General features: G+C 35.7%; 1 protein-coding gene across 4 annotated transcripts in view; it reads left to right on the top strand.

The window, feature by feature from the left end:
- The window catches only part of LOC149530718 (uncharacterized), a 44045-nt gene extending 31416 nt beyond the window's left edge, over nucleotides 1-12629 (top strand). For all 4 annotated transcript variants that reach the window (XM_089809031.1, XM_089809028.1, XM_089809030.1 and 1 more), the window contains 2 exons: nucleotides 11961-12116; nucleotides 12273-12629. In XM_089809031.1, the coding sequence (XP_089665157.1) occupies nucleotides 11961-12116; nucleotides 12273-12437 (321 nt within the window). In that variant the 3' untranslated portion in view covers nucleotides 12438-12629. The remainder of the gene's footprint in view (nucleotides 1-11960; nucleotides 12117-12272) is intronic.
- Nucleotides 12630-21191: the final 8562 nt, after the last annotated feature.

Below are 21191 nucleotides of genomic sequence, written 5' to 3'. Positions count from 1 at the left end.
CATTTTTTCCCTTTTGAATGAATTGCATTGTATATTTCATTTAAAAAATGGAAAATCGACATAAGTTGATTAGTAGGAGTACAAGCAAAATCCATTCCCAAAAAGAAGGCACTTGGACCTGAGCTCTGATTGTCAACGAATCAATATCTTTCAGAACCATGCTATTCTAGCCTTAACTTTTAAAGCCGGTATTATCTTGTTGTTTTGTCACCAAGTTGTGAAAATCTGGGTCTTATGTTCAAGTTCGACTAGGTCATACATATTAGGGGCTTATGTCCATGATTGAGTTTTGATATCCTTGTACCTAAACATGGTGAAGTTGCTATAAACTTTTTTCCTAACATTCAAATTGTCATGCCTAAAAAATTCAAGGCATAAACACAACAAATTTTTTTTTCCCCAAAAGGTTAAAACTGAGTTTACTACACACTTATTCTAGGTTGAGTTGCAGCAAGGTTAACAACCAATTGAATGTTTACATGTCTTGGGATTGAACGTCCAAGTTATAATGTGTTTAGGTTTAGGTTTCAGTTAACGTTTACCAATTAGATGATAGTTCAATGAAGACACTAATGCATGGTTGAAGAGTTTCGTTTTCGTATTTAGGATTAAACATCATGCTTTAAAGTTGTATCTTGTTATAAGATCAATCAAGAAAATCAGCTATATGGTTCTGAACAACCAATTCAAATGGGTAGAACAACAACTACAACTCATCTTGGAACAAAGATGCTTCTCATAACAACTTAATTAAGATACTAATCAAGCCACCTAACTATCATCTACGTTGAAATTACAGTTACAAAACTCCCACAAAAGGCTCAGGTCACTTATTAATTAAGGAAATCTTCATTATCTACCTAGCTTCGTGAGAGTTCCAATAGACCTATTAAACAATTTATGTTATTAATGAAATATGTATTACTTATATACAATTACACTTCAATTATTATTATGTATAAATCAGTATATAGAGTTATTTAAATAATATATATACAATTGGAAGAAACACGGTATTTCTGGTAAAAATTTTAAACTACTTTAATTATTCCCCCTACTTTACTTACCTTTCCCCCCTACCCTAGTCCTATCCACCTAATCCCTACCCCTTTCTACCCTCCCAAGAGTGAGTAATGCCTTTCACACCCAAGAAAAAAACACCCTAAAAATGCAAGAAAACGATGAATCCAAAATGTCCATTTCCATCCCTTAACAAGAACTACAATAACATACAAGAGTAAATGCATACAATACATGTTCGTGAATCCATTCACATACTAGTCTACAACAAAATGAAAGAGTATTTTCTTGGCAAGAGCCACCAACCTTGCTCATAGCAATGGAAATGAATAGTTGAAAAGGGCCCCTTTCCTTTAGCTTCCAATCTTCCAAAACCCTAATGTCTCTAAAACTAGAGAGTGGGTGAACACTAACTAAGTTGTCCAAGGCCCTCTAAAAAGGCTGCCAAAAACACTAACCCACCCATTAACTCAAAGAGGAAAGGACACAAGTCCTTTTCTTACACTATTGTCCCCCTCTATTAAATGCAAGCTTGGGCAAGTGTGTGGGCAAAGTTAAGGTCACATGACTTCTCTAGTTTCACAATTTTTGGAAAATGGGTTATTTGGAGGGCCACGAAAGTTATCCAGACCTTCTAATGGTGAAAATTAGGCTCCAACTCATAGTGCTACCAAATGGGTACTTACATTCCACTAAAATGACACTTTAGGACCACTTTTTGGCCCTCAAAAGTTACCAAAAAGTGTCAATTCGAAGTTCACTTGATGGGGACTTCACATAACAACTCTTAGCAAGTGGGGTTAACTTAGGCACTCTGCTAGGTTTAGTTGAAGATCAAGTGTCCCTTCCCAAACCCTAATTGACATGTATTTTACACATAGACATTACAAGTGTCAAGTGACACCATAAAAACACATTACACATTACAAGTGACATGTCACTAGTTTACAAAATGAATTTAACCTAATACACATTCATTTACAAATTAAAATACATAACAACGAGGTTCAAATCTCTTCAATAGATTCAACCCTGACTTTCACTGTTTGCACATGGGTTTAGCCATGATTCTCCGATTAATACCATGGTTAACAGGTTCAAATCTCTTCAAATAGATTCAACCTTGGCTTTCACTGTTTGTACATGGGTTTAGCCTTGATTCTCCGATTAATACCATGGTTATTTTTTTGCACACTAAACTTGAGCATCAATAGTCCAAAGAAAAATCACATATAGTTATATACATACAATCAATATTACATAATTGAATTCAACATTGGACATACATAATTCAATTTCAATCAACCTTTTTTTTTCTATAGAGATGCTCGTATAAGATATTCACAACATCCAACAACATAATACACTCAACAATATCAAATTTTTTAAATTAGAAAACATAACTAATCTAATATTCCATAAATAAATATGATTCCATTTCAATTAGCCTTTTTATTTCTACAACAATGTTATATAAACTACTTGCAAAGTTTGAACATCATGATTCAACTTCCATCATCAAAATGAACAACCGAATGCATGTATAATTAATCATCAAAGTATATAAGGTAAACCTAATCAACATTTGTAAGAAAAATCAACATAAAGCAAATCATCACAAGTATCCAACTGATATCCATTTCTATTTAAATGCCTAAACCATAGAAATCCTTAATTTATTTTCATCTTCACTAACATCTAAGTCCATTTATTTCATAATAACTAGGGTATACAAACGTACCCTAGGTTAACATGCAATGTTTATGATTTAATCACATTTCCGCACAATCAGTAAACTCAACTCAACCTAGAACTATAATCTTTTGTAACACAATACTTTTATATATTAAGGCACAATAATTCACTAATTCATTTATCAATTAAAAACACACAGTTCATCCATCTTTAAAGCCTATAAGCATCACATTATATTTCTGTCTAAAACATCATATAACACTTTAACAATAACAATCTCATCTCAAAATATAATGCACATACTAATCTCTATTTACATTAGTTCAATCTATAACACCACAATAATCACTTGAACAGATATCATCAACACATATACAATAGCTTCTAGCATCATCAAAAGATCACCTGAGTGGATAAATATTAACACATGCATAGGGGGTCCTTGTGCCATCCTGATACTCTAGTTCCATAAATCATAGAATATACATTTTGGATACAGTATATACAAAGGTGCCTCAATCCTATAGCCTCTAATTCACGTTTCCATATAGTTGGTCAAACTCAGCATAATGCATTATTCTATCATTTAATCACACAATATTCTCCTATAGTTAATTGCACAATAGTTTACCCTAACTCCTAATATTAGGTTATGAATACTTCTTAGTGTGATGACAGTTTTATCTTTGAGTTTCTAACAATCCCAATGAGAGTGCATTAAACCATTATACCATAATATCTGTTCATTCCATCACCTCATCCCTCTCTTCTATCCATTCAATTCTCCTGTAAAGAGAATTACTAGAGAAATTCATATTTAAATAAGTGCATGCGAGGAGGGGTCTTACACAAATTTAATAGTTCTCTACTTTCCTTTCATTTGGCATCTGATGCTTCCACTTCTTACCTCATTGTCAATCTTTGTTTCATTGTTAAGTGCATATGAATTCAGGCCCTGACTTTTTAAGGCCAACTATTATTTTACTATTCTTTACCACCAAGTAGTGAAAAGCTGGGTCTTATTGTGATGTACCCAATCTGGATTCTTTGAATTTTCTGATTTCTTTATATTTCTCTGATTTTGGTGACCAAAGGCAGAAAGCTGAATATGAAATGAGTGTCTGGAAAAATAACTTCATTCCTTGTATTCTGAGGTTCAAGTCAAATTGAGATTGGAACTGAATAATATACAGTTGTCAACAGCATGCCAAAACATGAAAACACTAACGTATAAACCCCAGAACTGTTATATTAATTGATTGTAACTGCTGAAACTACAGTGGTGATAGGTTGTACTGGAAAACTAATTTCAGAATTTCAAATTGACCAAATGTCCACTCACAATGTGATACACAGCAGATCTGAACAATTTGATGATTGCATGAGTAAAATACATAAAATGCTGATGTTACAGATCCCCGGTCTACTCGCACAGCTTCTGAATGACCTGCCAAAAGTTAAAGCAGATCTGTATGGCTGCGGCTAGAATATGAAATTGTATTTCAGTGACAGAAAATCAACTACATTAACTCTTGGTTTGACCCTTCACAAGCTGGTGCACTCCACTACAGTCAGTAGCAAATAGTTAGAAAGCTGTATGGACCTCCTAATTTCACCCTCAATCACTACAGATTTCTCAAAATGGTAGCATCTTCCTAACTATGCATTATATGAGGCATAGTTTAAAAAAACTGCGATATATTGTTAATATCGCGAGATATTGCGAGCAAAACTGCCAGCCGATATAATCGCCAAATAAATCGCTGACGATATTTTGAAAAAATTGCACTGCATTTGGGATGAAAACATCACGGTTTTTACGATTTTTGGGTCAAAAAACCGCTGATTAAGTCAACTTGAAAAACAATAAAGTTTTCTAAAATTCATGCATCATGCAACCAATGTATAATTTCAGATTTAAGAAGAGCACGAGAAGCTACCCCAATTAAAAGAAAATGCACTGAAATAGAAGTTAAAATAATGGAGTTATGGGCATTTGAAAACTGCCTTCAAAACTAAAACAGTCAATGCTGAGGGGGCTGCTCAAAAACATTACCCTACATTGGTAAAGTGACGAATAGAGCTCTTTGTATACATTAGCGCTCAAAACTTGATGTGAATCAAATGAAGAGGAATCTCATGTGCGGTTTGAGTGGCAATGTGGCAATGATTCAAAATGATTGGTCTCATTGCGCCTACCTGTTTCATGTGACATTTTCACTTCTAGCGCATTGATCCCACATTTGTTAAAAAATAAGTTGCCTCTAATGTATATATTCACCAAAGTACATAGTCTTATTTAGCGAAGAAACTACTCCATAGGATGAGAATGTTGGATAGTGTCAAGATTTGTCCAGATTTATGTTAGAGTAAATAATTAATTATTAATTATTTATTCTATTTACTTAAGCTTACTTAGGTTAATGCATTTAGTAGTTGTAGTGATGAGTTGTTGACAACACAAGAGTTTGTTCCCTTCTAGCATGTTCCACCTTTTTGTGGATGTTTAGTTGTCAACTTTCTCTTCTACCACTTTCCAGCTTGTTCTACAAGCTTCCATGAGGCCTTTATATTCGGGCTCTCTCATTGTATCTCTCATCTCCCATATCTCATTTTCAATTGTAAATACATTTTTCTTATTTGCAATATTTTCTCTCTCATGTCCGTTTAGGGTTTTTCCAAGTTCCACCTCTTCCTTCTTGGTTTTCTTTCAATAGGTTATTTGCATGTAGGTGATATTGGCGAGCTGTGGAGTTGGATTTCATCAACTCCTACATGGTATCAGAGCCTCCTTGCTGCTTCTTGTTAAAGGTTTTTTGAAGCCGCGATTTGAAAATGCAAACCCTAGTTTGTTTGTGGTTTTTTCTTCAATCCGGGTGAAGAGCGTTTTTTCGGAACACTTTGGGCCCAAACGGACGCTGCCATTGGATCTAGAAGGCCCATTTGCAGTTAGGATTCATATAAAACTTGTTGATTTTGGAGATAGAGCTCCGGAAGGCAAAATTTTTTTAGTCAGGAGGCACCATTCGAACTGTACAGACGATTTGGTGTTAAAAAAAAAAGAAAGTGCAAGGCTGCGCCATCGTGCCACCGCCCAGCGGCCACCGCGGGGCCGCCTACGTGCCATCCCACGCTCCACCCTGGACAGGCCACGCTGCCTGGTCAACTCCTCAACTTGCTCCCCGCTCTCGCGCCACCATTTCCGGCAGTGCCTCCTTTGTTCTGCACTCCGCCAGCAGGAACAACTAACAGCGCCACCTCCGCTGTTCCTCCGCCTCTGTAGCACTTGCGCACAGCTTGACGCTTGGAGGCACAATCAGTTCGAGCGAGGATATTTAGGTATGGCCAACGCCGAATTTGTGTGACACGTGGCACGTTGCCACGTGGCATGCCACATGGCCCTTTTTTGCCACGATGGCCTCCAAGCTGTCAAATTTAAGCTAGCGGATTGCTGACATCATCATGACATCAGCACTGCATTAGCAGACCTCTTGCACCTCTCTAGGGTCATTTTGGACCTACTTGTGGTTTTTTGGCCATAACTTGAGCATACGGAGGTATTTTTCCGATTCGAAAGAAGCGCTAGAAAGCTGGTTCCGAGATGGAGACATTGGTGCAGGTATTTTCAGGTTTTGATGCAGTTTTGTTGCCTGTTTTTGCAGTTGAAGTCCAAAGTTCTGTTTTCGACCCCAACATGCATATCTTTTGCGCCCCATGTCCATTTTTTGAAAATGTTATATTTTTAGAAATCTGGTTTTGTCACCTTTTTAGAAATGTGATCTTTTTCCTTAGATTTTGGCCCATGCTCTTTCTATCATGTTTTTGACATTTTTGCTCTATGGTGGATATCTTGGGTGTTTTAGGTCCGAGGATCGTTTTCTTGGCATAGAATCTTTTGTTTTGGGTTGTACTATCTTTTGTATTAGTTTGTTTTTTTTTTTTGATCATTGTAGCCATCATTCGTAAGCACTTTTATGTATACGCACTGAGATCAAGTGCCACTTTTGCATTTCGGGTTCATGAATGTTGTTTTGAGACAGGTGTACTTGCACTTTTTTTATAAAGCACCATGGGGGGGATAGTTGTTTGCTGTTTTATGCCCTCTCCCTTTGTCAAGTGAGTGTCCCTTCCACAACATTAGCCCCATGCAGCGTCGGTGTGACCGTGTCTTTATAGGTGTTTGTACCTCTTTCCCTCTCTCGTCGTTCTTGGTTCTGTGTGCAGAGGATTTTGGCTCACCTTCTCAGTTGCCTGTTATCTCACCCCGTTTGCATTAAGGGGGGGTTATGCTGTTGTTCTAATGCATCCTTGGTTCAATGGTTCGATAGTGTGAGCTATGTATTCAGTGGTTCATCCTATATACGAGGCGATTGCAGTGGCTGGCTACCTATGCATTTCGGTGAGATGGATCATCTACCATATAGAAACGCTCGATTTGTGCCTTCTTCCATGGAGGTTTTTTAGAGCAGCAGTTTCTTTTTGGTGGCAGATTTTAGCGGCTTCTTCATGCTTTAGTGATGCTCTTCATGATCACTTTTTTGTTCCTGTTTTAGGGGACATTCCCCTAGTTGGAGGCTTCTTCAGTTCTTCACTAGGTTCTTACTTCTTTTTGGGGGAGGGTTTTCCTCACGTGGTTTTCTCTTTTTCCCCGTTTACAGAGGTTGCATTTTTTTGCATTGTACATGGGTACCTAACATGGCCTTGTTGCTGGGACCTATTCTGCATTTCATCTTAGTTTTGCGAGCTTAAGGCATTCCCTTAAGTTGCACTTAAGGGGGGGTATTAGAGTAAATAATTAATTATTAATTATTTATTCTATTTCCTTAAGCTTACTTAGGTTAATGCATTTAGTAGTTGTAGTGATGAGTTATTGACAACACGAGAGTTTGTTCCCTTTTAGCATGTTCCACCTTTTTGTGGATGCTTAGTTGTCAACCTTATCTTCTACCACTTTCTAGCTTGTTCTACACGCTTCCATGAGGCCTTTATATTTAGACTCTCTCATTGTATCTCTTGTCTCACATATCTCATTTTCAATTGTAAATACATTTTTCTTATTTGCAATATTTTCTCTCTCATGTCCGTTTAGGGTTTTTCCAAGCTCCACCTCTTCCGTCTTGGTCATGTAGGTGATCTTGGCGAGCTGTGGAGTTGGACTTCATAAACTCCTACAATTTATGTTGCCTAATGATGGATTGGCCTGTGTGGGGAATTGGCTGCCTGATTTCTATCCTATCTGATTTGTAGAATATTCTTTGACAAGGCTGCAAATGTAGTCACAAATACAGGGGCGGGACCTTGAAAACAAAAACCCAAAATTTTTCGACAGGATAAGATATCTAGATCATTGCAATAAATTGCAAAATTGAGAAATTGATGAAAATAAAAATAAAAAAAACAATTCTGAAAATTCGTGTATTCAATTGCAAAACGGGCCTTAAAAGTGTGAGTCGCAAAATGTTTTCGCCTCAAATTTGAGTTTTCTTCAATATGGGCAAATTTATAGTAAAAATTCACCAGAATAGCCACCCGGATGCGACGGTGAGGTCAGATCTTTCTCCAGACGCTCCAACATACTGTTACACCTTTGGATCTGAATTGTGGCCTTCCAAAATTGAAGCAAATAGCTCTTCAATGGCTAACCAATGACACTGCTATGACTTTGATACCATGTAAGAATTTGTCTAATGCAAAGAATGAAAATGCTAGGATTGTGAAGCTCAATTGATAGCACAAATAAGAGATACAAAATGATAAAATCAAATGATTGCTTCAATATTGATCAAATGATAATGGATGCCCAATTAATGAATACAAGGTAGATGTGCTCGAGTATATAAGCAATGCATGATAACTAGGAGATATGCATGAGATAACCTATCAATGACACAAGGTGGACTCACATGTTCTCCATAGGTGGATCATCCTCCATTGTCCAACAAAGTATGTGCAACATGTGTAACATTGAGAGGATGATAATGTGGTAGGAACATTAAAGGTGGATCTCACACATAAAGAGGTATGAGATGACAACTAACTCCACCTCAAGTGGATTTCTCCAACAGCATTTGTTAAAATGAAATGCAAACTCTTATGTGTCTACATGACAACTAATATGCAAATGCATTATCCTAAGTAAACTTAAGTAAAGTGTAATTGGTGAATATTTAATTACACTAACAAATGTTTTCTCCTTCTTGAACATCATTTGCAATTGTTGAAACCTTCACTACATAATGTTGTCTCGTCTAGTTTTTGCAACTTGTGATATTCTCATTCTATTTTCTCTTCTGTTATAATTATTGATTCTCTTGGACCTTGCTCCTTCTTGAGTATTCATATCGATCTCTTTTGTTGGGATAATGGTTCCTGACTGCTGCCAGGTTTTCATCAAGAGAAACTCAAACTTTGAAATCTTCTAACAATCTTTGGTGCTTTTCAATAATTTTGGGGGCCTCAAGTTTTTACACCAATTGTTGAATATCATCCATTGTGTCTTCCTTTCATAGATGTTCAAATGTCCTTGATTAGAATGTATCCATCGTTTTAGCTTTGTCCTACAGGCTGGCAAGATTGTTGCTGTGATACCAATTGTGATGTCCTGTTCTAGAACATTTCTTATTTTGTCCTTACAAAATCCTTTTAGATTTTTAAATGATAATTGCATTTATATTTATCAATATAGCTTAAATCAAAATCATAAATTTCATTAAAATATTCAAATAGTTCTGAAAATAATCTTGTCTTGATATTTTTGCTAGGTTTCTTCTTCCAATTTGCAGCTACTTCCTTAATGTTTGTCCTCGATAATTAGACGAGCATTGGGTTTTCTTCCAATAACTTGATAGGATAAATAAATTGTTTTTTGATGAGAGCCATTTACGTTCCATTGTAATTTTTTATCTCATATTTAAGCTTTTTCACGTCTCACTACCCATTTTTATATTCCAATTTCATACAATATTAGCATTTTATGCTGCATACTATATGTGTAATATTTAATTTAGTTTTTAGATAAACTATGTGAATACTAAATAGTAGGTTGTATTTAGTAATATACACTTCTATTATGTTTAAGAAATAAATCCTGCTGCACTTGGAAGTGGACAACACAGATCTCCTGTCATTTGTCATTACATCTATTCATTATTTATAGGTCTATAGTTTCAACAAATAATATGATTTATTTTCTACTCATATTGGACAGCCACAAGTCAAAAATAATATTCTACGATTATTTTTGTTGTTGTAATCTTTGATGTTTTGGCATGGTAATACTAATAACCATAGGCTAAAAATAATTATTGCTGCATCTAATAATGTTAACTGAACAGATGCAAGCTATACCAAAACCTCTGTTTTAGGATAATTAGTTATCTGAAAATAAAATGGCTCCCTATATTTCAGATCTGTTTAATTCATGGGATGAAATAGAGGAGCCATGAATGAAGGGACAACTATGCAAATTTGGAAAATAAGCTATGCCTTTTTTATTATATAAAGGTAATGTAATTGTGCGAGTAAGGGGGAAGCAGTGTAAGAGGCAGAAATGCAAGTATGTAGGAGTGGCATTAGAATAAGAAGAGTTGCATGGAATATGGGCAACAATGGTAGAGGCCACCATGAAGAAGATCATGTAGAAACAATGTAGCAGCAAAAATTGCATAGAGATGGCGTGAGGATAGGGTAGGAGATAGTGTAAAAAATTAACAGATGTAATAGTTTAGAAAAGTGAAGATAGTAATTTTGTTTTTGAAATAAAAATATGTTGTTTGTCATCTTTTTTTGTGGATGCACTCTAGCCACCATGTGGAAGAAGAGGCCCCCCTCTAATTAAATGTGGTGATGTCACTTTTATATTGTGTTTTATTTTAGCTGTGTTTTCTATTAAAATGTGTAAGCAGTAAGAAGGAATGTAGTCTTAATTTCATCATTTTTATTTGCATGTTTCGATTTTAGTTTTAAATTCCTAAAATTCGTAGAATTAGAATTGTGGAAATCTGCAGAGTTCCTGAAGCAGACTTCAGAGTTCTTGTTGCAGACTATTGCGGCAATTTTTTGCTGTGAGTTTTATCTTGAGATTTCCTGTAGCAGTTATAAGTGTGTGTACTTCGTTGCATTTCGTCCCCACTCCTCTACCTATAACCCTTGTGCGTAAAACTGCAACATTTTTTGCAAGTTTGTATACCCAGACTGACACTTAGACCAATCTGAATTTAGTTTGTAAGCATTAAATCTATCACTTTTATCGCCAGCTTTGGCCTATCAGTTTTCAACTTCTCATCCTTAAATATCGTGTTTTTTTCTTGGAGGGTTTACATCCTCTTTGGGTGTTATGTATATTTGCAAAGTCACTTCATAGTTTCTTCCGTTTTGCCTCCTCATGGAATAATCTCCCGTATATATCTTCTTTCTGAAAGAGACAACCTTTCTTACAATATGGCTCCTCTTGAAAACACAAGTTAATTATTATTGCTAGCCCTATCTAATATTGCTGGCGCTATTCTTTAGCATGTTATTTGGCACCTCTTTTTAATTTGCCTAGTTACTGGATGGAAATGGGCAGCTATATATGCTGTGATTGGTGGCAATTCAGTGGGGCATGACATGTTAACAAAGTTGATCATAAATACCTAAACAATTAATGCTCTTTTTATAATTAACATGCAGTCACACGGTTAATTTTATATGACTAATTCTGAGAAAGGTAGACAAACTAAATACAATCTTATACTACACATATCCTGTTGAAGAGCCTCTATTAGTTTGCCAGATCAAGCATAAGCTTCTCAAAATATTTAGTATAGGTATGTCCTGTTTACAAATGTTGTTTTTTATCTTCTAAGAGTATATGCTTTGTATTCCGTCAAGATTATACTTGCAAAATCTCAGAAACTGAACCATCGCAGTACATTATCTCAATTTTGTTTCTGTTTCAATTCTGTAATATCAGTGTTGCTAAAATATCATTTATCTGACTCAGTTCTGGTGGGGCTGCGACACTATATTTTAAACAAGTCTTTCATCAATGAATTTTTTCTAAACACAGGTAAAATTGATACAAGTGGTAATTGCTGTGACAATAAGCTGTTATATGAATTACACAATTATTCGCCTATAAATTTGTTATATTCAGGAGTTGTAGAGTATGCTTAATACATTGTGAAGAAGTATTAAATATTATGTCAGAAATTGAACATTAGAGCTAAGCAAGCTTTCCACTAAGGCATACTGTGTTCGTACAGGCACAAATACTGGCAACATTTAAGCCAGTGGTGAATGTGACACTTCTACCCTTGTATCTGCACCGAGTTGGGGAATTATGTAATGATGCAATTGTTTTCTTTGGAAGCACTCGCCACAAAACTCTCTCTTACGAAGATTTAGTCAATAATTCTTTGGTAATTAAGATTCCATTTGGAAAAATATTTGGCAAGCTCTGTTTCGGCTGTTAAATTTAAGCTCAAAGAATTGGATATTTATGCAGTGGCTGTTCCTTTTCATTTGGGAAACCATCTGTTTATTTAATTGGTAAATTGTTGTATTTTTATCTGCAGCATGTCCTGGAGACTCAGAAGTTCCTAGGAGTAATACCAAAGAAGCTAACTAGTCATCATGTGAAAATACATACCGAGCCTCTTTCAAAGCAGATCCAAAATTGGAAGGAGGTTTATCATAGGCTAAAAGGGACGGAGTTTGAAGAATTTTTGCACGATTACTAATATTTGGAGAATTCTCTGTATCATTATTATTGTCAAAAAGCTTTGATTCAAATTGTTTCATTCTCATTATTTTGTAGAAAGGATGCCAGTCAAATGCCCTTTCATGGAATTCCCATAAATGCACAAAGTGCTTAGATGGGTAATGATTTTAAGCGAATCCATTAATACAACATTATTTCATTTGAATTCTCATTTACGCGGCCCCTTATTTCTTATTGGTGGTAATGATCTTCTTGCATGATCTGCTATATCCAGTTACATTTCCAGTTACAACTATACAGGAGAAATGTTTATTATAATAGTGTTATATAACCTCAGTTATACAGGACAAATGTTTATGATAATTGTGTTATATAACCTTTCTTTGGAACATTAGCTTATTACAATTTATAATATTGTTATTACAGAATTACTTTGTTTCTTGGCTCAGAAGCTATTGTGCTCATACAAGGGCAAGGGCGTGCTTTTTCTTGGAAGATGAAACTCTACTTGAAATTTATCCTTTGAGGAAACTTGGATTGCAGTTTTGTTATTCAAAGAGCAAACATCTCTTCCTAGCCTGCTAAATTTAATTGATTTTTCAATGGGCAAACTGGTTCATTTATGCAACTGATTTGTTTGGTCATTGATATGCATATTCATTGTTGTAGCATTCTAAGCAACTTATTTTGTATTGCTATGGGAGAACTACTGGCAAATTTGCTGGTTTTGTACTAATGCGATTTAACTAGACAATTAGGGCTTCTTAATGCAGAAATGTTTATTGAAACAATTCAAAGAGAACCAATGCGATCTGTTCAGGGCCTGCAGTTGTAGGCACATTTGCATGATCTTTTCTTCAAGATAAATCCTCTGGCCTTAAATTATCAGGTTCTTTACTTCAACATAGATGCTTTCACCCTTGATTGTAGGAGAACCTGCTCTGTCTGAGCACATGTATTTAATGATTCCAAGAATTTGTCCAAGACTAAATAGACTGCAGCGTTGTTTTTCTAATTCCTAAAACTTTGTCTAAGATTGTTGATGGTATTTCTGGTTTTACGGGAGGATTAGACAGACATAAAACTTTTGCCTTTTAATCATAAATACTTTTTCTATATTTTTTAATTTATGATTCATCACGTTATACTCTTTACAAAACAAGTGCAGGAACGCAGAATTATGGGATTGGACGACCATGAAAACTCTGTTTGGTTTGCTGGTCACTCCGGTTATTCTATACGGATGTGAAGTGTGGGGCGGTAGTATGTCCAAACAGAAATGGCGGCAAGTAGAAAGAAATCAAAAACACTTTATCACATGCAATCTTAAAGTCAAGACCACAGTTCCATATGAAATCCTTTTGGCGGAGGTGGGTTCCTTTCCATTAGAAGCCGTCGCATTGACCCGAATGCTAAGCTATTTAAAGAAAACCCAAGGTCTAGAAACACATTGTTGGCCCAAGTTGGTAATAGAGGAAAAACTTGTGAGGCGAAAAAGCACATGGATGAAACAAAATGACAAATGGATGCAAAAATGGGATATCAACATCCAAGCTTGCCCGGATAACATTAAAGAAATAAAAAAGTTTGTCAATGAAAAATTTCGCAATATTCTGTGGACAAGACACATAGGGAGGAAAAAATCTTATTACATTAAAGAATTTAATCCCACTTCTAGTCATGATGAAAAGGCCTATATAAGGGCACCTATTAACTGGAAAGCAAAAATGTTGATGGTACAAATTAGAATTAGTTCACATCAGCTGCGATGTGAAACTGGTAGATGGCAAGTTCCAAAGGAAGAGTGGGCAGACAGAACATGTTTATTTTGCAATATGGGAACAGTGGAGACAGAGCAACACTTTGTCATGGAATGCTTGGCTTACAACGACATCAGATCTGATTATACAAAAATTTTGCAGAACAAGGACTTCAACTATTTATTTGAGGAAGATCAAGTGAAGAGAACAGCGGAGTTGATTATCAAAATTCAGAGAAGAAGAGACAAGTTAACCAAAACTTTGCAACTGACTAGTTTGGCTCCTGACTCGGGAGGGTGATTACATGGGTCCCATAGACTACTTTAGTCTCGTGGACGTCATTAAAATCTATCATATCATATCATATCATACCTAAGTTACCGATTCGGATGAGGATGTGGGTACGAGAATCCGTATATGATGCAGTGAGTTGAAACAATGTAGGAAACAAATGGTAGCTGGGCAAGACGAGTTACATAATGCGTAGCTGAAAACCATTAATTACCAAGCAATACAAAAAAAACACACTACGAAAGATACAAAACAACAGATGAATCGAGTGAATAAACAAAAGAAAAGTGCAACACAAGTTTTATCTTGGTTCACTAGAATTGTGGCTACGTCCAGACTGAGCAAAGTATTGGATTAATATGTAAAAGCTAAGTCACAAGGTTCGAGTTTGAGTTCTGCATCTATGAAATTCAATTCGACATCTCAACAAAATAGAAAAATTTGAAATTAAGTTCACTTATATAAATTAATTTAAAAAAAATCATAAATACTAAATTTAAATTTAAATAAATATTTATATACAACAATATTGTAATTTAAATAGATAAATTATATCTACTACTATTTATCATATTAAATAATAATATTATCTACATATAAAAACACTATAAATAATAATAATAATGTTGATAACATTAAAAATTTAAAAACTAAAGGACACTACAAATATCACAATATAAACAATCATAATAATAAAATAAATAATATTAACATACAAAGTAATACTATCAAATATATAAAAGTGAAATATAAATAAATAATAGTAACCACTTTTAATTATTATTCAATTCCAAGTGTGAGACATATAAACTTAAATTCTATAAACTTAATAACATTAAAAATTAAGTAGATACCCAACTGGCATTACCATTATTATACAAATCATAAAAATAATATTAACATATAAAACAATATTGTCCGAAATGGCGATCTATGTTTGATTTCACCATTTGTTCGTAGGAGCCGTCTAAGAGACAAGAAGCGGTAGCACATATCAGGTAGGGGAACAACATCGAAAGGGGTGCTTTCGTCTTAAAAAGAAACCCTATTTCACTTGTCTTTGGTTTTCCTGGTTTGTTTGTCCATTGATTGTATGGTTAAACAAAAGCCCTAGAGCCTTCATGCTCTCGCTTGCTTGCTCTGGTTCTCGTTCTGTCGCCTGTTTGATCCTGTTTGCCTGCTTGATAAATTGGATTAATGCTCAAAATGATACGAGAAAAAGCATCCACATGCAAGGAAAAAAACATGGAAAACCCTTAATGATGTTTTATTAAAGACTGTTTGATGTATCTATATGAATACTAGGCAAACTTAAACGATTTTTTTTGTGTTGTTTGGAAGTTCGTGGAATTTCGAACCTCATGGCCTAAATTTGCCAAACTTTGTGACTAAGTGTAAAAGTACAAATGCAAATGAGTAGGAGCAGCATATATAAAGACTCCAATTACATTACACATGAAAAGTCTTGTGTAATCAAGAGATACACAATTGGAGGGTAAAACAAGTATGACCATTGACCTTCACATATTAACAAACCCCCACGTGAAGGACAACCAATGCTGCAACTAATCACCCAATACTTTGCTTTAATGTTGTTTTACCTTTTCTTCACAAGCCCAAGAGAAGTCTTTGCACATTCAAACTTCTCTTTGGCAACAACCTTTGTGAATATATTTGTTGGATTGATCTTTGTGTCAATCTTCACAACTTTTTAACTGCAATATAATCAAAGTGAGCATGTGCTTCAATGTACTTTGAACAATGCTGTGATGAATGATTATGAGCCATGAAAATAGCGTTGTAGCTGTCACAAAACAAATTATTTTTGCTTTGCTGAACTTTCAAGTCACCAAGCAATTGCTAAAGCCAAATCATTTCCCTTGCAACTTCGGAAAGAGCCAAATATTCGGCCTCAGCTGAAAAAAGGGCAATGCAATGTTGCAACCTTGAAGCCTAACTAATAGCAGCTCCAACAAACATGAAGGTATAACCAGTGGTAGACTATCGTTTATCCAAGTCTCTGACAAGATTTGAATCAGTGAAACCTTGCAGTTGAACTTTATTTCTTCCAAAACATAACACATAATCTGAAGTTCCTTGTAGATATCTTAATATCCATTTGACAACTTCCCAATGAGCTTTTTCAGGATTGCTCATGAACCTACTCACAACTCCAACTGGATGAGCAATGTCGGGTGAGTAGAAATCATGGCATACATAATGCTACCAACCATATATTTATAAGGAATCTTCTCCTTGAATTCCTTTTCATCTTGTGTTTTTGGGCACAAATCAGAACTTAAACGGAAGTGACCAACAAGAGGAAGAGGAACAACTTTTGCATCAGCCATACCAAACCGCTCAACAACTTTATCAATATATTATTCTTGAAATAGCGTAATTTCTCTCTTCTTTCTATCTCTTGTGATCGTCATGCCAATAATCTTTTTGGCTGCCCCTAAGTCTTTCATTGCAAACTTGCTTGCCGATTTCTCCTTTAACTCATTAACTATTCTTTTATTGGTGCCACCTACTAACATGTTATCGACATAAAGAAGGAGAATGACGAATTCACCATTAGGAAGTTTCTTGAAGTAGACACATGGATCTGATTCACACTTTGTGAAATTGTGTTCAGTCATGAGGCGGTCAAATTTCAAGTACCATTATCTTGGTGCTTGCTTGAGGCCATACAAGCTTTGATTTAATCTGCAATAAATTTTTTCTTGCCCCTTCTTGACAATCTTTGAGGCTGCTCCATACACAATTCCTTCTTTACATCACCATGTAGAAATACGGTTTTGACATCAAGTTGTTCCAGCTCAAGATCTCATGCAACTGCTAAGCCCAACACTGTTCAGATAGTTGTCATCTTGACAACGGGTGAGAAGATCTCATTGAAATCTATACTCTTTTCTTGATCAAAACCTTTTACCATTAATCGGGCCTTGAAGCATTTTTTTCCTTCCGTTTCCTCTTTCAATCGGTATGCCCACTTGTTCTTAAGTGGTCTTCGATTTGGTGGAAGAGTAACCAAATCCCAAGTTCGATTATTGATTGAAGAATCCATTTCATCATGCATCGCTGCTTGACATTTATCACCGTTTACGTCTTTGAGTGGAGATTTATAGGTTGCTTCTGAAAATTCGAAAACTAATAATGAAGGTTCTGCCTCTTCAGCGAACAATAACTAATAATCAGAGAACTTAGCAGGCATCCGTCTTTCTTTGGTAGATCTTCTTAACTGAAGCTCAACATTCGATGTTTGATTGGAGAACCAGAGACTGCAGTTCTACCATTTGAATGTTTAATTCCCTCTTCTGTACTCGTAGTCTTGTCTTGCTGCTGTGTATGCATTTGTGTGCCAACATTTTTATTCAAAGCTTCTTCACACTGGTTATAATCCCATGCCTGCCCATACTCATATTGACCGCTTTGAATGATATTAGAAGCTCTGTTATCGAGCTTGTGCAGGGGAAGATCTCTGTTTGCCATGTTATGCTGTGTTGGCACCAAAGATTTACTTTTGTTGACCGGTTATAAAATTCTTTAAACTTTATAAGCCACTGTTAATTTTTAAAACTTGTCTAGTTTTAAAACATCAAATTGGCCATTTTATCTTTGAAGTCTGCGAGTCTTTAAGCCTCCGTATCTCCGGCTCGTTCTCAGCTCCGCACAGCACTTGAGATCATCGAAATCCAGCTTCTGAGCCTCAAGATATAAAAGGTTAATGATTGCCTTCAAAATATGTATTTCTTAACCTTTAACTTTTTAAGAGGTTAATGTTAACCTTCAAAAACGTGTTTTTCTTAACCTCCACGTTAAAGGTTAATATTAACCACCGAAAACACGTTTTTCTTAACCTCTCAAAAGGTTAATGATAACGCCCAAAAATGCATTTTTATTAACCTCTATAAGGTAGTTATTAACTTGTTCAAAATTCTTCCATGAGAAGTCAGATATGTACATGAGGGAAATTGGCAATAACAATGAAAATGAATTGGATGGAGTTCTTGAAAATTGACCATGTGCAGTGAGAGGTGTTTTAATTTGAGTAAACATTATGGAAGCTTTCTTAAAGACTCAAATTAAGTTTTCTACTGTTGTACGCTAGATATCAGCCTGGTTATACAGCATGGCATTGAGAGTGACATATGCAACATTGGTAAAGATCCCTCATATAATGAGATAATATTATTGATAAGTGCTTGTACAATCACTCCAAGAGAATTCCTTTTGAAGATCCTTGATACATATTTTACACTTTGTGGGTTAATAATGCAGCAGTCGGATAGAAGATGGAGAAAAGCAATATGCTAGAGGGTTTCTTGACTTGATAGTAGCTTCTACATCGTGTCACAGAACTGAAAATCTCCTTCTACAAAGTCCAAGCTAAGGACGTTGTTAAAGAAACAATAGTGATACACCACTTCAACATTGCTAACTCATCATTCAGTCATATTGAAATCGGTCTTAACCTGCAGTTATTTTTTTTTCTTCTACGGCAGGAAATGTTCAAAGTTTGGTAAGCCATATAAGGCCACGATATGTATATTGACCCAGAGGCACATTTCTAACATGATCAACTGATATAATCATGCCGCCAGCCTTATGTCTCCCAGCCTCACTGCCAGCCTGCAATACTACACAACAATCAGATAACTGTTAACCCACATAGCAGGAGTCTGAAATAGAAACGAATGTAAAATGTTTGACTGGCCTCCTTTCATGTCCCAGCACAAAAACATGGAGATTAGTGACAGCTGTACACAAAAAGCATGCTAGTGCATTACATGGTGTTTTTATTGACAATTTGCACTTAATGGTTTTGACTCCCCAAATCTCGCTTAATGCAGCATTCAAATAAGAGGGATAGAGGTTTCAGAATTCATTATGGCATGCATCAGGTAGGATATTCAAGGCCCTTGAACTGTTTGACGGAATGGCACCATGATATTTGTTAAAAAGATTTTATAAAGTTTCATTCAAAAGGTGACCATACGCAAAGCCATGTAAATTACATTGGGGGATTGGAAATTATTCATCATATGGAGACAAAGAAAGTTGTTTTACACAGAAGATATAATATCATTCTTACTCCCAAGGATCACCCAATCTTTGTCTAAGAGAGGATGATTGGCATTATGTTTGATAGATTGGATATCATTGTCATGTATATGGCTATACGAGGAATGCTCTTCGTGAATGCTAGAAGAACACAGGCATGATGTTAGACCTGGAGCGTAACAGGGCCCAACAACATAGGTGCTTAGTTATATTAAACGTGAAGGTTATCGTTGGATATATGATACCAGTTACCCAATGTGATGTAGAAGACACGAGATTAAGGGACATAAAAATGGAGAAGTCTAGCATTATGCTGATCGCTGCAGATTTGATTCTTTCTTTCACAGTCAAGAAACAAAATTGCAAAGAGTGTGATTGGTCGAGTCTATGAAAGAAGGATTAAGTCATGGATTTCTTGCATTGGAGTGAATGGGTTGAGTCTTGCAAGATGCCATTACATACAAAGGAAAGTAAGGGTCAGCTGGATTGGGTCAAGGATGGATTCGTAGATCTCAAGGAGAAGCTCAAGTATAGTGAACATGATATTTCAAAATATCTCAGAAGTTTTAGTTGGCTAGTACTTGCATATAATATGGCTCTAGATGCTCAACATGTAACTCTTTTGCGAGTGGTCATACGAGAGGATTTTAGCAGAAGTTTGGCTAATAGGCTCGTGCAAGACTTCTCTATAGTTTTGAATGAATTGGAATTGATGGCATTGAAGGCAAGGAAAGGTAAATGGGGCTATCAAAATCTGTGGTGAGAGTTTCCATCATTATGACAAATATCTGAATTTTTATCCCCATATAGCCCAGACCTTTGATCCTAATGCTTGTGGTTGGGCATATGCGATGAATGTCTTTGACCTAAAAGAATGGAAGAAACACGACATAACTAGAATACACCACAAATGGCGAGATATGAATGAAGACAAAGTGTTATGGAAGCTTGGAACACTACCTCCTGGATCGATCAAATTTTGCAATTTGATCCATCCTCTGAATAATAATTGGCACAAATTAGGCCTAGGATACAATTCTACCGTAGAGATATCTAAAATTGAAAATGCAGCTGTTGTTCACTATAATGGAATCATGTAGTTCATCAGCTTTCAACCCGATCATTTTGATGGAATGCCTATGAGATACTCTCACATAGTATGTGATGGTTGCAAGGAAAATGCAGGGTTCAATGGTATTGATATGTACCTCTATGCAAGGGCCAACCTTCAATAAATGTCATCATGGAAGAAAGGCACATTTTCTAGAGATAAGCACAATTGGAGAGATCATAAACATAAAGTCTGTATTCAACGCAGTCGTACACACCACATCCTTTTGATCTCTTCATGAGAAGGAGGATATGTGTTCATCGATAAAGTAATGTAACTTGAATGAATCATTCAAATATCAAAAGGAGATTAGCAAAGATTAATTATTCAATCCTCCTCTCAGAAGGTGTGAGGACTAAGTTTCAAGTCATTCTTGGTTAATTTTTTTGAGGTTAATTAACCTTCCAAAATTACGTATTTTGGAGGTGGTTATTAACCACGAAGAGGTAGTTATTAACCTCTATGTCTATATAAGGACATCTTTTGGCTTTGTAAAAGGGGGGGACTTTTTGGGTTGGAAAAATAAGGGAACACTATGCTGAAA

Source organism: Cupressus sempervirens, chromosome 11 (assembly GCF_028749045.1).
Source record: "Cupressus sempervirens isolate cs-2001-9-10 chromosome 11, ASM2874904v1, whole genome shotgun sequence".
Lineage (NCBI taxonomy): Eukaryota > Viridiplantae > Streptophyta > Pinopsida > Cupressales > Cupressaceae > Cupressus > Cupressus sempervirens.
Note: the sequence above shows the minus strand (reverse complement) of the source record. Positions and strands in the feature narration are given on the sequence as shown.